We start from the raw sequence: 17,322 nt of genomic DNA, 5'->3' as shown, positions 1-17,322 counted from the left end.
GGACGAGAATTGAAGAAGAAGGTATTGCTGGTAGATCACCACACCATAGTGCTTTCAAAGATGTACACGGGCCAACAGCACATGCTAAAAGAAACATTATAAACGGGAATCTAAGTAGCGCGTTCCTATTACTGATTGACAACCATATCTTGGAACATGTTCGAATTTGTACTGAGTAAGAAGCCTCTCGAGTTTTGGGGAAAAACTGGACAATTACGCAAGAAAAACATTGTACAAAAACACAACAGGAGAAAATATTTTACGAAAAGACTTTCTGTTTCAATTAGCAGAAGAACTTGTTTCAGAATATCAGACTTCAAGGCAAAAACCACACGAAACCAATATACCAACCACAAATGCCACAGTTCCTGTACGAAAATGGTGTCAAATAGGATATTGCAATAACAATAAAACTACAAATATTTGCATTAAATGCAAAAAAAGTCTATGCGGAAAGTGTACACGCAACAAAATCTACACATGTAGAAATTGTGAGCAACAAATTGTAAATAATTAAGTTTTTTGTTATTTGGAAATATATATAAATCCATTTATCTATTACTAGCTTTTACCCGCGACTCCGGCCGCGCGGAATAAAAAATAGAAAACGGGGTAAAAATTATCCTATGTCCGTTTCCTGGTTCTAAGCTACCTGCCCACCAATTTTCAGTCAAATCGATTCAGCCGTTCTTGAGTTATAAATAGTGTAACTAACACGACTTTCTTTTATATATATAGATAGATTTAGATTTCCGAAGAATGAAGCTTTGAAGGAAAATGGATAGAGGCTATCGACAAAGAAAATATTAATTGTCGGTGAAATATTTGGTACCTTCTGTACCCGGCATTTTGAGTAAAGCTCATTACCAACACATTTTAAACAAATTAATACTGTTTAGAAATTAATAAAAACATGTAAAATGTAAAAAAAATTATCAAATAAATGAGTATTAAAAATTATTTTTTTTTATTATTCCATTAAATAAATACATTATCCTTATTAAAATATAATTTCATTATAACATACGACTTAGTTGGTTTCTGAGACCAAAATGTCTTAAAACACATCGACATCCTTGTATATTTGTATTTAGAGAATTTGCTCTCAGAAACTTTTATTAAATTATAAATAAACCCTTATTCTAAGCATTGAATTCATCTGTTGTTAGTTAAATATTGCTTTCTTTGTTTTATCAAATTTTAGTTTAGGGGGTCATCCATAAATTACGTCATATAAGGGGAAGGGAGGAAGGTCGAGGATAGTGACATTATGTGACAAAGTACGGGGATGGGTCTTAAATTAGGTCACACTTTTTTCATATATCGACGCTGGAAATCGTAAACGCTGTAACCCCGAAAGTATGAACTTTACAGGAGAGCAAAAAATTCATAACTCGTGAGCAAATACGCCTACAAGCATGCGGTATTTAGCAATGTTGTGTAGTTTGTGCTAACATATAATAAAATCATTATCCTTTGATAATGGTTGAAATTATTATTAACGTGTGAAAAACATATTCGCTATTTCAAGGGTTACAGCGTTTATGCTTTCCAGCGTCGATATGTGTACATTGTGAAAAGCTAAATGTGTTATCACATTAGATAGAGTTCTCACTGGGGTTAAAAAAATCATGAAATTCGTGTTACGTACTTTATGGATGGTCAAAATACAATAAATCTTACCATCGGTTGAAATGGAAAAAAAAAATACCACTAACAAAAAAATATTGTTATTTCACATTCATAGACAACTAATAAAGTGACTATGTTTTTGTATTATGAGGGTTTATTAGGAATATTGGCGATAACGTCTACGTGTGACGTCATCCACAAAATATCAAAATTTGTATGACACAGATAGAGTCTTGACATTAAATTAAATACAAACTTTATGAGGTGAAAAGAGTAAAGGGTCATTTAAATTCGCTAAAATAGCGAAGCGACCGTTGCCCATAGACATCCGCAATTGCAGATGCGTTACCTATCTTTAATCAACGGAGAAGAAGACGCATAGAAAGAGGATATTTACTCTTCCTATGCGTCCCCTCCGTCAAATACACCTCACTTATCCTTCTTTTACAAGAAACTTAAATTAGGCTTCTGCCAACCAGTAAAACTATATTTTGCAATACAATCGAACCTGGATAAGCGAGAGTCTATCCGATCCTGTAGACAACCTCCATAAGCGAGAAACTCATGTAAGAAAGATACCTCTGCAAACGAGAAAAATCTCGCGATATTTTGGACTCTCGCTTTTCCAGGTTCGAGGACATTAAAAACGCAGATCTTTCGAAGACAAAATATTATGCATTATTTTATAGGCGGAAAATAAAAAGTTAAAACTCCTAAGACAGACAGTTACATTACGAAAAAAATCTTGTGACATTATCAGAGTGACGCTAATAAGCTGACATAATTTAATTTGATGTATGCCAACCAGATACGAAGGTGGTGTTGCCGGGATGTGAAAAGCCGAATAAATGCAGGTTGGATGAAATGGCGACAGGTCACCGGTGTGACTTGTGATCCAAGAATGCCACACAAGCTTAAGGGACAGATCTACAAGTCAACCGTAAGACCTGTCGTATTGTACGGATCTGAATGTTGGGCCACCAAGGTTTCGGATGAAAGAAGATTGCATGTAGCTGAGATGCGTATGCTAAGATGTGTGGTGTGACAAGAAAAGATAAAATTAAGAATGTGCATATCAGAGGAAGTTTGAAAGTAGCGCCAGTTATCGAGAAATTGAGGAGCAGAAGGTTAGCGTGGTTTGGACATGCTATGCGGAGGGATGATAATCATATAAACAAAAAAGTAATGAGATTGAATCTGGATGGATATAAAGGTAGAGGAAGACCAAAGAAAGTATGGATGAATATGCATAAGAAGGGGGGTAAATTCAGATATGACGGCTGATAGAGATGTATGGAGGAGTACATACTGTGCCGACCCTCCATAGGGATAAGGGCAGGTTGATGATGATATATGCCAACCAGATATTCTTGTCGGTTTGTACTTGTTTTTTATGTCATTTACCTATGCTCACGTAAGCTTTATGAACCGACAAGGTCGGTTAAAATCAAACTAATTTATGACAGCTCACTGACGCCTATCTGTCAATGTCAAAAAAAACTGTCACAAGATTTGTACTGTATCTGTCATGTCATACAATCTTCAAGTCTCCCTCAACATGACACTGGCGTAACAATCTGTACTCAATTTTCACACCTAAAAGCCACTGCTTGGAAATTTATTATGTTTTTTTACATATCTAGTGATATAAATGCGACAGTAGCGCCTCTCACTGATACAAATAACTTTTTTTAATACAGTTGCTCAAAAAGTAATGTATTGCAGGGACATATAGTGTTCGGGAAGTGACCTACATACTCGAGCGTTCTCTTTCCCAACTGTCAAAATTATGTCTATTAAAAAAACAACCACGAAATTTTTACAAAAAAAAATCATCGATTTTTTTATGATTCATGCAAATATTTCTAAAAAGTAGGTTCTAATTTATTTCAATATCAGATTTAATGATTTTTCATTTCATATCAATAAAAAAATCTACTGAAGACTTGGCTGTATGACCATAATTCCCTTTACCTACTAAGAATGGGTGAAGAATACATAAAAACATCTCTGCTTATATTCTTGGGAGGCAATAATGTACAGCCACGATAATGCACGACCTGATAATGCACGGCCTGATAATTCATGACGTCATTTTCAAAAAAAATTAGTTGAGTTTACTGTGTTATTATTCTATTAAATTTATTAATATTTTCGCAACTGTATTAAAATTAGTTCAGTAGACGTACGGAAATGTACAGTTGACATTTATCTGAACACTATAACAGACTTTCCACACTCGTAATTAAATATACTATTTCAATGTAATCTCACTAATCCGACACTATTAACAACCCGGAGGGTGCCGGATTATTGGAATGTTCGGATTACTGGGTTATACTGAAAAAGTCATCGGTAATAAATAAAATAAAGCATTTCATAAAGAGAATAAATGTATGAAATGTTTTATAGAACAATTGAATCAACATGTAGGCACATATATGTAATTAACTAGTTTTGAAATAATCACAGGCACCTTCCACCCACGCCTCCCTTTCCCCTCTATACCTGTGCGACCAAAGCGCAAAGGGAAAGGGAGGCGTGGGCGGAAGGTGCCGGATTATTGGACGTGCCGATCTATCGAAGTGCCGGATTAGTGAGATTATATTGTATCGCATTATTAGAAATGTCTAGTTTATATTTTAATATTATAATAAATAGATTTATTAATGGAATTAACATCATTCCCTTTCTGTTCACAATGTGGCCACACTGGCTGAACTATATCCATCTCGTTCGCACTCATCGTCTGATTTTGTATTTGATTCTGTTGATATTGTAAGAGAAAGACAAAGTATGAAATGACATATCGACGTTGGAAAGCGTAAACGCTGTAACCCTGAAAGTATGAAGTTTACAGGAGAGCCAAAAAATGATAACTCGTGAGCTGATACGCCTACAAGCATGCGGTATTTAGCAATGTTGTGTAGTTTGTGCTAACCTATAATAAAATCATTATCCTTTGATAATGGTTGAAATTATTAACGTGTGAAAAACATATTCACGATTTCAAGGGTTACAGCGTTTATGCTTTCCAGCGTCGATATGTATTTGTGATTCGTTAACTAAATATATAAAAACTAGTTGTGCCCGTTACTTTATCCGTGTGAAATGTCTTTTGGTTAGCATTTTTAATGGTTTAGGTTATTTTTTTTTATTTATACTAATACTAGCTTTTACCCGCGACTCCGTCCGCGCGGAATAAAAAAATAGAAAACGGGGTAAAAATTATCCTATGTCCGTTTTCTGGTTCTAAGCTACCAGATCTTGATGAAATTTGTACACATACATAGGACATAATCTGGAAGAACACATAGGCTATTTATTTAGGTGTTTTAATTCCGCACGGACGAAATCGTGTGACAACTAGTTTTTCATATAAATATAAAGATTAGTAATATTTTTATATATTTAAATTTAAATAAAATTAAAGAGCTAAATGAAGTAAGTATAAAAATGTAAGTGAAAATCTGTTTTATATATAGAATATGTAAGACAATACCTGTCTGTCTGTACGTTTGTTGCGAGCTCGCTTCGGCCAAGGCTTCTTTAGATGTACGTAGGCGACGTGGGCGCGTTTCTCACTCGCGTGTTTGAAACATTTGCCGCACATCTCACAAGCAAACGGTTTCAAGCCTGTGTGGATCTAGAAATAAAGTTAAATATTCTTTAAAAAGTAAAAAAAAAGAAAAATCCTAACTGACTGTACTTTATGACACTCTTTGGAAGAATACCAATCGAATGACACCTTATTTGTCAAGATCTGTTCAGTAGTTTAGACTACAGAAGGAAAAGACTTAATTTAAATAATAAACTGACATATATAAAAAATATCCTCTTGTTAGTCGGGTAAAATATCGGGAGCTTTATAAGTTGAATTTTGGAGTGAGTGAATGATTTCATGAACAAATGAGTGAATGAATATGTTTTCGCGATTGCTGTCAGTGTCTTGTAAAGTACTATACTGGAGTGGTGAAGTGTTGTTTTGAATGAGTGACTATCACATTCAGTGAATTGCAAATCCTTACATGTGTAAGTAAATGTTAAAAGGAAAGGAAATTTAGTGAATGAATGAATAATCGTTGAGTGTATGACTCACAAACATATGCCGCTATTAGTATGAGTAAATGAGTGAATGGTTTAGATTTATGCCTTTCGTGATTGCTGTTAGTGACTTGAATTTCTAACAGGAGTTAGAATTTTTAAAAGTGATGAATGAGTGAAGGAAAACATCGTGATGCTGCAAATATCTGAGAAGAAATTCAATGATATGTGTGAAGTCAACCCGCACTTGACTGTGGTTGACTATGACATAGTCATCTCTAACTAAAGATAGGCTCTTAGACCCTCAGTAAGGACGTTTAGTGAGCTGATGATGATGATGGATGAGTGAGTGTAGGCGACTTGTAGATTACTATAAAATCAGCAGTGAAACGTTTTGTAACTGAATGATTATCGCGTTGAATGAATGACTTTCAAACATATACCGTTTGAAATTGCATTGACTTGTAGATCTTTACATGCGTAATTGAATGTTGAAGCGATTCAATGAGTGAGTGAGTCACAAAATGTGTTACTGTGGCAGTAATAGAGCTATATGAGTATGAGTGAATGATGTATAGTTTTACAAGTGAATGGCTTACATGACTTGCAGATTGATATCAAATCAGTACTGTAGCGTTGTGTAATGACTATAGTTATTCAGTTACAAGTCAGTCTGTACTAAAATGTGTGGCTGTGGCAATAGTGGAACTATATAAACATGAGTATGAGTGAATGTTGAAGTGTTGTGTGTGAATGAGTGATCTGAGTGAGTGAATGACTCACAAACATGTGCCGCTGTCTGTTGCTGTGAGTGGAGAAGTGTTTCCCGCAGAGTGCACACACGTATGTATCTCTGCGAGGCGCATGAACACGTCTGTGTGCGACCAGTCGCTGTCGCATGCGGAAAGCTTTGCCGCACGACTCACATGAGAACGGTCTCTCACCAGTATGAACCCAACGATGGTCTTTTAATAGAGCGTAACTCTGAAATATTGTATTACAAATTAAAGATAAACCTTTTTAAGGAATCTTAATGTTACTTAATATTATAATCCTATGTCCTATTCCTGATTCTAAGCTACCTGCTCACCAATTTTCAGTCAAATCGATTCAGCCGTTCTTGAGTTATAAATGGCGTAACTAACACAACTTTCTTTTATATATATAGATGTGAATGTTTAGATTAGGGATTCCCAAAGTAGTCCCATTATGAATAAGGGGGTTGGATCTTAAAAATAGGTAATTTGGCTTTGGGGGTCTGAGCTAACAGTTCATTTTGGAAAAAGGGGTCACTTGTACAAAATACTTTGGGAATTCCTAGTTTAGATGGATGTTTGTTTGAATTTATCTCAATTTTTTTCACAGATCTAAAAAGAAATTTGTCACAGATCTAAAACATAATCAGGAAGAACACATAAGCAACTTATAAAGTTTTTTTAATTCCGCGCGGATCGCAGGCCACAGATGGATGTATGTTTGTTAAAAGGTATCTCTGGAATGTTTCAGCGGATCTAGATAGAATTTGGCATAGATGTAGAACATAGTCTGGAAGAACAGACAGCTAATTATGCGATATGTAACATTATTACTAATTAGCTGTCGTCCGCGACTTCGTTTGCACGGTTTTAAAAAGAAACAATAAGTAACCTATGTTCTCCCAGACTTCCAGACAAACTTTACCTTAATATAAATAAAATTAACAAGAATTACATCAATGTAATTGTACACTAATTGTGAAAATTAAAAGTATGCATGTATGTATGTATGTATGTACATACCTGGAACATTCTCCCACACAACTCACACATACAAGGTGACTTCATAGACGGGTAGTTGGTTCGATTCTTGTCTGGATGCATCCGTCTAAAGTGACCGTGATAGGCACGAGAGTCTTCTAGTTGTAGACCACACTACATATTAAATATTTCACAAATTAGGACAAAAAAAAAATAAGCTAGACAGACTTTTTTTAAATGTTTAATTAAAGATCAATTTTTTAATTTTTGTTATAACAACACTGAATTAGTAAATTTTTGACTTGAGAGCCGAAACATGTTTCGAAACATGTCAAATTAACAAGTTGATTTCATAAGCTGTGGGTAAAAAGGAAAAAATTTTACAAAGTTTATTTTTTCTTTATCTTACCTGTTCGCAGGGTATTGGACCTTCCACTTTCCTCATCTGACTAGGATACATCTTCCTCTCATTCTGTTCTCTGCTATCTCTTATTTCTCTCTCTTTCACTTCTCTAGGCTTTCTACCTTTCTTCGGTTTAGGATCATTTGTATCCCTGAAAGATTTCTTCATTTGTAAGTAGAAAGAAAAAATAATAAAAAATATAAATCCAATTACATAAGTTGATAAACAAACTTTGCCGAACTTGGATAAGCGAGAAACTCGGATTAGAGAGAAACCTTTACAAGCGAGAAACTCGGGTTAGAGAGAAACCTTTACAAGCGAGAAACTCGGATTAGAGAGAAACCTTTACAAGCGAGAAACTCGGATTAGAGAGAAACCTTTACAAGCGAGAAACTCGGGTTAGAGAGAAACCTTTACAAGCGAGAAACTCGGGTTAGAGAGAAACCTTTACAAGCGAGAAACTCGGGTTAGAGAGAAACCTTTACAAGCGAGAAACTCGGGTTAGAGAGAAACCTTTATAAGCGAGAAAAATCGTGGTCTCTTAGACTCTCGCTTATCTAGATTCAATTGTATTTGCGCATTAAATTTTTTAAATTAATTTGATTGAATGTCAAGAACCTGATGGTTAAGAGTACAAACTACTGATCTAGCAGTCTTGGGTTCGAAACCTACCCTTCAATTACCATCATAATCCATATCCATATACAACATTTTCAAACTTACATGAATTTTAAAGAATTATTAGTAATACTAAAAAATCTACTAGTATTTAAAAAAATAAATTGTTTTAAATACTTATTAAGAAAATACAAACAATTTTGTGAATTTGCCCACGATTAAAAAAACGTTCAAAAGGTCATAACAGCAAATTAAAAAAAAACTCACTTATCACCAGTACTATGTTTTGCGGAGACCATCAGATGTCTTCTGTACGCTTCCTGTGAGATAAACCTCACATTGCAAGATTCACAAAATGGTACATCATCTGGCACCTAGAATAAAAATTTATAAACAACAATATTACCTGGAAAAACTAAAAAAAGTAAAAAAAAAACTTGAGAGGTGTGTTGGGACACCCGGATGAAACGAAGTTCCTTTCTATTAATTAGTGAAGGAACCAATGTTTATTCTATGAATAAAAAACTTAAGTCTTCACAAGAAGTACATTTTATTTCTATGAATTTTCGTTATATATTGTCACGTCGTTGCCATGGTGAAGTAGCGCTCATTCGTCGTTAACATACTTACTATAGCAAAAAGTGTCGTGACAACTTTTCCTAAGAATTTTTTCCGTCTAGCCCCCTTTCACAACGCGCGGTAAGGAACTTCGTTCCAATAAGTCAATACAAAAGTATATCTTACCTTGTCACTCTCGAGTCGATGTTTCAACTTCTTGTGTAGTTCTATCCCTTTCTCACTGACGAAAGAATATCCGCAGAGTTCACATACAAAGTCAGATGGATGTTTTATACGTATATGACCCATGTATGTAGTAAATTTACTGAAAATATTCATCAAATAATTAGCTAAACTAACTTTTGCTAGCGACTCCGTCTGCGAGGAATTAGAAAAAAAGACTTAATAAATAACCTATGTATTCTTCCAGACTATGTTCTACATATGTGACAAATTTCATCAAGATCTGTTGAGACGTTCCGGAGATACATTGAAACAAACATCCATCCATCCAAACATTCGCATTTATAATATTAGTAATGACATCTCACTAGCGACCCCCTGTCATGTCATTTTTAATATCTAAATAGGTTTTATATATTCTGTCAGAACCAACTGAGAAGTTAGTGCCGCTCACTGATTCAGAATTCCTCATTTGCCTATAACTTAGTTATTCTGAATATAAATAACACCAGAAACAGCATAAGCGAGATTCCAAGAGACCGTGAGATATTTTACACTAATATGGAGTTTCTCGCTTATTATTATATTAAAGGTTTCTTGCTTATGTATTTAAAACAAAGTTACTCTAACAAAAAGAAGTAATAAACAGAAATTAACTTACAGGAATTCCTCTTGACAATGCGGACATTGGTATTTAGTTCCCTTGTGCCATCTCTCGTGCAGTCGCGCCGTCTGACTGACATATAAAAAATATAAAATAAATATTTTAATTGAATTTCTATATAAAAACCTAATCTTATATCTTTATATATAAAAGAAAGTCGTGTTAGTTTCACTATTTATAACTCAAGATAGGTCAAACTGATTTAGCTGAAAATTGATGGGGAGGTAGCTTAGAACTAGGAGACGGACATAGGAACTTTTTTATCTTGTGTGCATTTTTTTTATTCCGCGCGGACGAAGTCGCGGGTAAAAGCTAGTTTTGATTAAAAAAAACAACCCAAATGAATAAGGTTCTAGAGACTGAGATAGCGCCATCTATCTATTACGGGTTAAAACAAAGATTTTTCAGTTTAAACTAAAAAAAACTGAATATACATTATTTATGTTCTTGTTTAAGAATATATTCGAAAAAATAATTTAGTGAAGTAAAAAAAAGTTATGTCAAGTGAAATTAGAACACGTTTTTCATTAATTTAGAATTTTATTTTCTACGCCCACTCTATTTATTTTATACTAGCTTTCACCCGCGACTCCATCCGCGCGGAAAAAAAAATAGAAAACGGGGTAAAAATTATCCTATGTCCTTTTCCTGGTTCTAAGCTACCTGCCCATCAATTTTCAGTCAAATCGATTCAGCCGTTCTTGAGTTATAAATAGTGTAACTAACACGACTTTCTGACTATATATATAGATAGATTTATGTAATATACGTTATGACACTCAGTAGAAGAATAACAATCGAATGACACCTTATTTGTCGAACATTTAGAGGTGTTAAGTTGTCTCTTAGTGTATTTTTAGTATGAAATCTACGCTAAGAGTCTACCTTATTCACTAATGTCACTCGGAGACAGTGTAACTTTCAAACAGTGAAATAATTTTTCATATCAGTTCAGTTTAGTAGCCTATTCAATACAAACAAATCTTCCCTCTTTATGAGTACAGAAAAATGAAGGAAAACATTGTGATGTAAATATCTGAGAAGAAATTCAATGATATGTGTGCAGTCAACCCGCACTTGGCATGCGTGGTTGACTATGACATAGTCACCCCTAACTTAGTGTAGACTGTGAGACCTTTAATGTGGATGTATAGTGAGCTGATGATGAAAATAGTGTAATTAACTCACCGATGTGTAGTTACATATGGACACTGGTTACAGCTGAACCTTTGTGTGTGATGCGCAGTGACATGCTTACGTAAAGCATGCGGATGTTTGAAATGCGTTTTACAAATCTCACATTCGTATTCACCACATTGCTGTAAAAAGGATAGATATATAAAAATGAGTGTATTAGAGGAGGATAGATATATATTTATTAGTGTGTAAGACAAGGACAGATATAAACAGCATTGGATAAGGTAAGTGTTTGTCAGAGGACAGATGTATATTAAAATGAGTGTATTAGAGGAGGATAGATATATATTTATTAGTGTGTAAGACAAGGACAGATATAAACAGCATTGGATAAGGTAAGTGTTTGTCAGAGGACAGATGTATATTAAAATGAGTGTACTAGAGAAGGACAGAATAGCTAAAGATAAGATTTCAATCAGCTGTGAACTGAATCAAAATTTCAGATCATAAACTTGAAACGTTGAGCTGCGGTCCAAAAACTAAATTGGCAGCTCACGGCTCACAATTTACTGTCTAGTGACTCGCAGGTATATACGTAAATTGAGATGAGTCGGTTCACGGTTTCAGATAAATTGAACCGTGAGCTGATCGATAGATCAATTTCATTTGAATTATCTGTCCACTACTAAAGATTAATGTGTTACAAGAGAACATATATATATATATATATATATATAAATATCAGTTTGTTAGATAGAGATGTATGTGCTATATACAATGAAATTTTGTATTGTTAGAGGTAACAATTCGTATAATAATAATTTAAAGGAAAAATATTTTTTTTATCATCTTATATTATAAATATTTAATAATTTTAGTTTCATAAATTCTCTAATATGAAAAATGTAATATTAAAATAAAAACTACGGTATTTAGAATAAGTATAAGTCTTTAAGGGGATCACTTAGTGTATATTTAGTACAAGAAATAATAATCACTAAACAACCCTTAGTCGAAATAAACCTTACTAATATTATTAATGCGAATGTTTATATGTATGTTTGTATGATCAAAATTAAAGACTTTTTTTATTGACAAATTAACTAACTTAAATTTATAACAATATAATAAAGTATGTATGTATGTATGTATATACTCCGTACGTAATAAATATATGAATATTTGAATACAACGTTAGAAAAAATATATAAATATTATTATATTTCATTGTCTTGGCTCAAGTCCACAGTTACTAAAACCACAATGTGTAAGACGTATTCGTACTATGTAAACAAAAAATATTGTAAACTACCCAACTCTAGAGAATGTGCAGGGTTCTTACAAACCTACCAGTTTAAGAACCCAAAGTAAAATAAGATTATATTGTAAATATCATAAGTGGAGTTAAATAAATAAAATAAAATAAAATAATGAAGATATCTCCGGGACGACTCAACAGATCTTGATGAAATTTGTCGCAGATGTAGAACATAGTCTGGAAGAAAACATAGTCTATTAAGCAAAATAAAACTTACATCAGTATGTCTAGTCATATGACTATTATAAGCATCTTCATCTAAAAATCCTTTAAAACAAGCAGTACATTTGAATACAGAGTTTTTATAATTTGAAGAATCTCTTCTCTTCTCTATCTCTGCTTTCTGTTCATCGAAAGATAAATCTGTTATAGTAAATAGAGTTTCATTCAAATCATCATTAAGAAAGGGTTTCCTTCTTCTATCAATCTTTGGTTCATTCGGATCTTTTCTTTTCTTTTTCTTAACTTCTTTCTTCTTAGTTCTTCTCCTTTCTAAAGGGAGACTATCATCAGAAGAATAATTCTCTTCTTTAACGGATAAACTAGTTTCATCTAAGAATACTTCATTCTTTACTTCTATATCTGTTATTTCTTCTGTTATTTTTTCTTCCTCTGTATCTTCTTTATGTTCTATGTAAAGATCATAATGATCTGGATTGTTATACTTTATTGTGAGATTCGTTTCCAAGTTATTACATTCTCTATTTATAATTTGTATGCTTTGTAATGTTATCTGAAATGTTTTATTAAATAAATATAAGACATCTTACTAATTTAAATGAGAATGTTTAGATGGATGTTTGTTTCAAGGTATCTCCGGAATGTTCAACGGACATTAATGAAATGTGGAATAGGTGCAGAAGATAGTATGGAAGAACACATAGGGTACTCATTATGTTTTTGTTTAATTCCGCGCAGACAGAGTCGCGGGCAACAGCTAGTTGAAATATATTTCTATTGTAGAATATGTAAAGGAGTAAGTGAACAATAGATTAGACAGTGGTAGATCCTCCAACAACAATATTTGTTGGGTGCACGAATTGGCCTCGATCAGTGAAATACCACGATCACACAGAAGATAGGCGTCAAGTTGAAGGAATTCCGCATTTCCTATAATAAGTGTGTGTGCTGGAGATCTACTTTTAGTCCTCTTTCCCTTCCTACGCTTTTCTTATTAGAAAAGGATGGGAAGGAAACTGGATTTGGCGGAAGAGGGGACTCATAGGAAGCGAAACATAGGCTACTTATCACGTTTTTTTAAAGCTGCGCGGACGGAGTCACGGGCGACACCTAGTGTATAAAGAGGTAAAATTTGTATGTTTGTGTGTAACAAATAAACTCAAAAACTACTGGACGAATTTAAAAATATGTATCTTTTACCATTAGAAAGCTACATTTATCACTGAGTAAGATAGGCTATATTTAGGTCTAGTTTTTTTTTAAATTCCGCGCCAATAAGTCAGAACCAACAGGTAGTATGTAATTATGTACTCACCATTTCTTGCTTATTGATTATTTCCATCATAATTTCGTGAGATCGTAAACTTTTTCGTCTAAAATTGTGACAGGTAAGTAATCTATGTGCACATTCTAAACACAAATGCTGCGGTAAATTATCCATTATCTGTGAATATTTATATATAAGGTTATTTCTTAATTCATCATCATCAATATAGTCACCACTGAGGGTCTCGGAGTCTACCCCAAGTTAGTGGTGACTAGGACATAGTCAACCACAGTCAAGTGCGAGTTGACTTCACACATATCATTGAATTTCTTCTCAGATATGTGCAGGTTAATGATCATATGACATATGTAATTGAAAATCCAAAAAACACATTGATACATGAAGGGATTCGAATTCAGGACCTGCTGATTACAAGTCAAGTGCTTAACCGCTGAGTCACTGACGCTATTTTTAATTATCAGAAGGATATTCTTTACTTACATTCAGTCCAGTCAAATGTTCAAATGCCTGATCCAACTTATATTTTCGTATTGAATATAATTTTCTATCTGTTGCCAGACATATTCTACATACCTATAAATAAATATAACATTAACCTTACTAATATTATAAATGAGAATGTTTAGATATATGTTTGTTTGAAATTATCTCCATAACGACTCAACAGATCTTGATGAAATTTGTCACAGACATAGAACATAGTCTAACAGAACACATAGGATACTTGTTTATTTTTAATCCCGCAAGTACAGAGTTGCGGGCTACAGCTAGTAAAATAATTTTTGTCATTACAATTTATGAACATAAATATAAAAATAGCTGTTACCAGTGACTTCGTCTGCGCGAAATTTAAAAAAAAAACTTAATTACTAGCCTATGTGTTCTTCCAGATTATGTTCTAAATCTGTGACAAATTTAATCAAAATTCTTTAAGTCGTTCCGGAGATACCTTCAAACAAACATCCATCTAAACATTCGCATCTATATATATAAAAGAAAGTTGTGTTAGTTACACCATTTATAACTCAAGAACGGCTGAATCGATTTGACTGAAAATTGTTGGGCAGGTAGCTTAGAACCAGGAAACAGACATAGGATAATTTTTACCCCGTTTTCTATTTTTTTATTCCGCGCGGAGGGAGTCACGGGTAAAAGCTAGTTATATATATATAAAAGAAAGTGGTGTTAGTAACACTATTTATAACTCAAGATCGGTCTGACTGATTTAGCTAAAAATTGATGGGGAGGTAGCTTAGAACTAGGAGACAGACATAGGAACTTTTTTAATCTTGTGTGCATTTTTTTTTTTTTATTCCGCGCGGACGGAGTCGCGGGTAAAAGCTAGATTATAATATTAGTAAGATAGTCACTGGATAATCTCATTAAATATAGTTTAACCTGGATGAGAATCAACTATTAGAAAGAAATCTCTATTATCATCCCTTGGACTCTGCTTATCCAGGTTAAAATGTTATACAAAATAATTAAAATTCAATCAATAACTTACCATTAAATTCTGGATTTCTTCATCAGATATTTCCTGTAAAAAAAAAACAACATTACTAAAGTGTTTTCAATGCCAAAACAACTGTTTAAAAACATTGGATAGACTACTCCATATGCAGATATGGGCTGTGATTACTGCTATTTAAGGGAATACAGGCAGCTTGCTCTTATGCCACCTTATGTCTATTATGGCCATGGTGGGTCACTAGTTGAATTGTTATTGAAATTGTTTGTGGGTAGTGGGTAAGATCAGATTCACGGAATAACAAGAGAACTTTAAATATGAATTATCTTCCTGATCTTTTCCCACTCACATGGTGTTGGCACACAAGATTTTATAAACCTTAAAGTTTTGGCTTAATTTTCAGGCCGCCTGCCTGTTGCCAACCCTAGTTGAGAGAAATTGCTTAAAATTGAATAAAATAAAACTTGAGAGATGTCAAGGGACACCCGGATGGAACGAAGTTCCTTTCGATTAATTAGTGAAGGAACCAATGTTTATTCTATGAATAAAAAACTTAAGTCTTCACAAGAAGTACATTTTATTTCTATGAATTTTCGTTATATATTGTCACGTCGTTGCCATGGTGAAGTAGCGCTCATTCGTCGTTAATAATTACTATAGCAAAAAGTGTCGTGACAACTTTTCGTAAGAATTTTTTCAGTCTAGCCCCCTTTCACAACGCGCCATAAGGAACTTCGTTCCAATAAACTAGAAATTTAAATATGAATATGTAAATATTTGCAAGTAGGGGTAGGCCTAGGAAGAGATGGATTGTGTGAAAAGTTACATAGTTTATATATAATGTGGGATAACAACAGATGAATGTAAACAAACCTTCATCACTGGCACAGCTCCTGGTTTGATCTTACGTAACCCATTCTTAGTTTCATACATGTCATCACAATTGAAATGCTCTGAGCAAACTGCACTTCTTTCTTTCGCTTCCCAGGATTCTTTACCTAGGGCTTTTAGCCAGGATGTACGAAGAGACTGTTCCATGGGGAATCTGAAATTATGTATCAAATGTATAATAATTGTTAGCATGTTTATCTGAGGTTACCAGTGAGCCAAAAATATAATAAAAAGAAATATGTAGGTACTAGAGAGTGTTATTAGGCCTTACTTGCTTTGCAACTACAAACAACCAAATCTCTTGCACTACAGTATATAAACGGAGACGGCAGTCAAAACAATGTTTTTCTTGTAAATAAACAATTCAACGGGGAAATGCCGCCAGCCTCTTGGGCACCTTACCCTGCGTGCGCTGCGATTTGGGGTCGATTTTTTTACATTATCTAGTTTTATTTTTACTTTGGTATAAGTATATTGTTTATTTAGTAGTTTTAACATATTATTCATAGTTTTTAAATACAAATGAAATAAACAATAAATACCGGATTTTACGTTACTGGTATGGAAAAACTGCAACGTAAAATTTTAAATAAACTTACACATGAAAGGTTATTCCCTGAGATTTAGACAATTGTCTTGAATCATTTTTACAATTCGGAGCACAACAGCGCATTTTTATTCCGTTTTAAATATTACAAAACCACTTTAAAATTGATACGACTTATTCCGTCATTTTTTCTCTTTACCTAGTATTGCCCGACTAACTTCTAACGGGCCTCAGAAAAGTCATCATAAAAGTTATCTTCTATTCAGTTATCACTTGAAGGCATGAGCTACTACATTTAGGCGTATAATATGCATTAAGGGACAGAAGATTTATATAGCTGTATCGCTCACTCGCGATAAAAATAGCATAAAGTTCTCTCGCTTGTACAATAAGCAGTACAACATTTCGTCTCAGGTGCTATGTCTGCTATGTGCTTGAAAAATCTTACAAGCCAATGTTGTGTTGCGTTCAGTGATTAATGTCTCTTTATTTACATAACATTGATATACAAATACTTTGTACTAAAACAATAAATTTAAAAATAGCTAGGCTAGCCATAAAAAGTAAAGAAGAACAGTTTAAATATAAAATAGATTCTCATTTAGGCTGCTGTCCTTAGGGAGACTGCCTTAAATGCTGGCGACCTTACCCC

The 17,322-nt window shown here is 33.7% G+C and overlaps 1 protein-coding gene across 1 annotated transcript; it reads right to left on the bottom strand.

Moving 5' to 3' along the window:
- Positions 1-4,121: 4,121 nt before the first annotated feature.
- LOC106718609 (zinc finger protein 737-like) lies at positions 4,122-16,868 on the bottom strand. The gene is made up of 15 exons (XM_045685302.1): positions 16,723-16,868; positions 16,088-16,277; positions 15,956-15,979; positions 14,242-14,334; positions 13,789-13,917; positions 12,511-13,026; positions 11,027-11,157; positions 9,836-9,910; positions 9,178-9,316; positions 8,701-8,807; positions 7,822-7,966; positions 7,455-7,586; positions 6,460-6,660; positions 5,135-5,278; positions 4,122-4,399 (listed from the first exon to the last, which is right to left on the bottom strand). The coding sequence occupies exons 1-15, from the start codon at positions 16,794-16,796 to the stop codon at positions 4,268-4,270; spliced, it is 2,232 nt and encodes a 743-aa protein (XP_045541258.1). The 5' UTR covers positions 16,797-16,868; the 3' UTR covers positions 4,122-4,267.
- Between the last annotated feature and the right edge of the window lie 454 nt (positions 16,869-17,322).

Source organism: Papilio machaon, chromosome 29 (genome assembly GCF_912999745.1).
Source record: "Papilio machaon chromosome 29, ilPapMach1.1, whole genome shotgun sequence".
NCBI classification, from domain to species: Eukaryota; Metazoa; Arthropoda; class Insecta; order Lepidoptera; family Papilionidae; genus Papilio; species Papilio machaon.
The sequence above is the reverse complement of the archived record's forward strand: the minus strand, read 5'-3'. Positions and strand labels throughout refer to the sequence as shown.

Coding starts and splice junctions, on each gene's coding strand:
- LOC106718609 (XM_045685302.1), bottom strand. CDS start 16,796: ATGCGCTGTTGTGCTCCGAATTGTAAAAATGATTCAAGACAATTGTCT. Junction 11,158..12,510: donor ATATGACTAGACATACTGAT/GTAAGTTTTATT, acceptor TCCTTTTTACAG/CAATGTGGTGAATACGAATG. Junction 7,967..8,700: donor AAACATAGTACTGGTGATAA/GTGAGTTTTTTT, acceptor GAAATCTTTCAG/GGATACAAATGATCCTAAAC.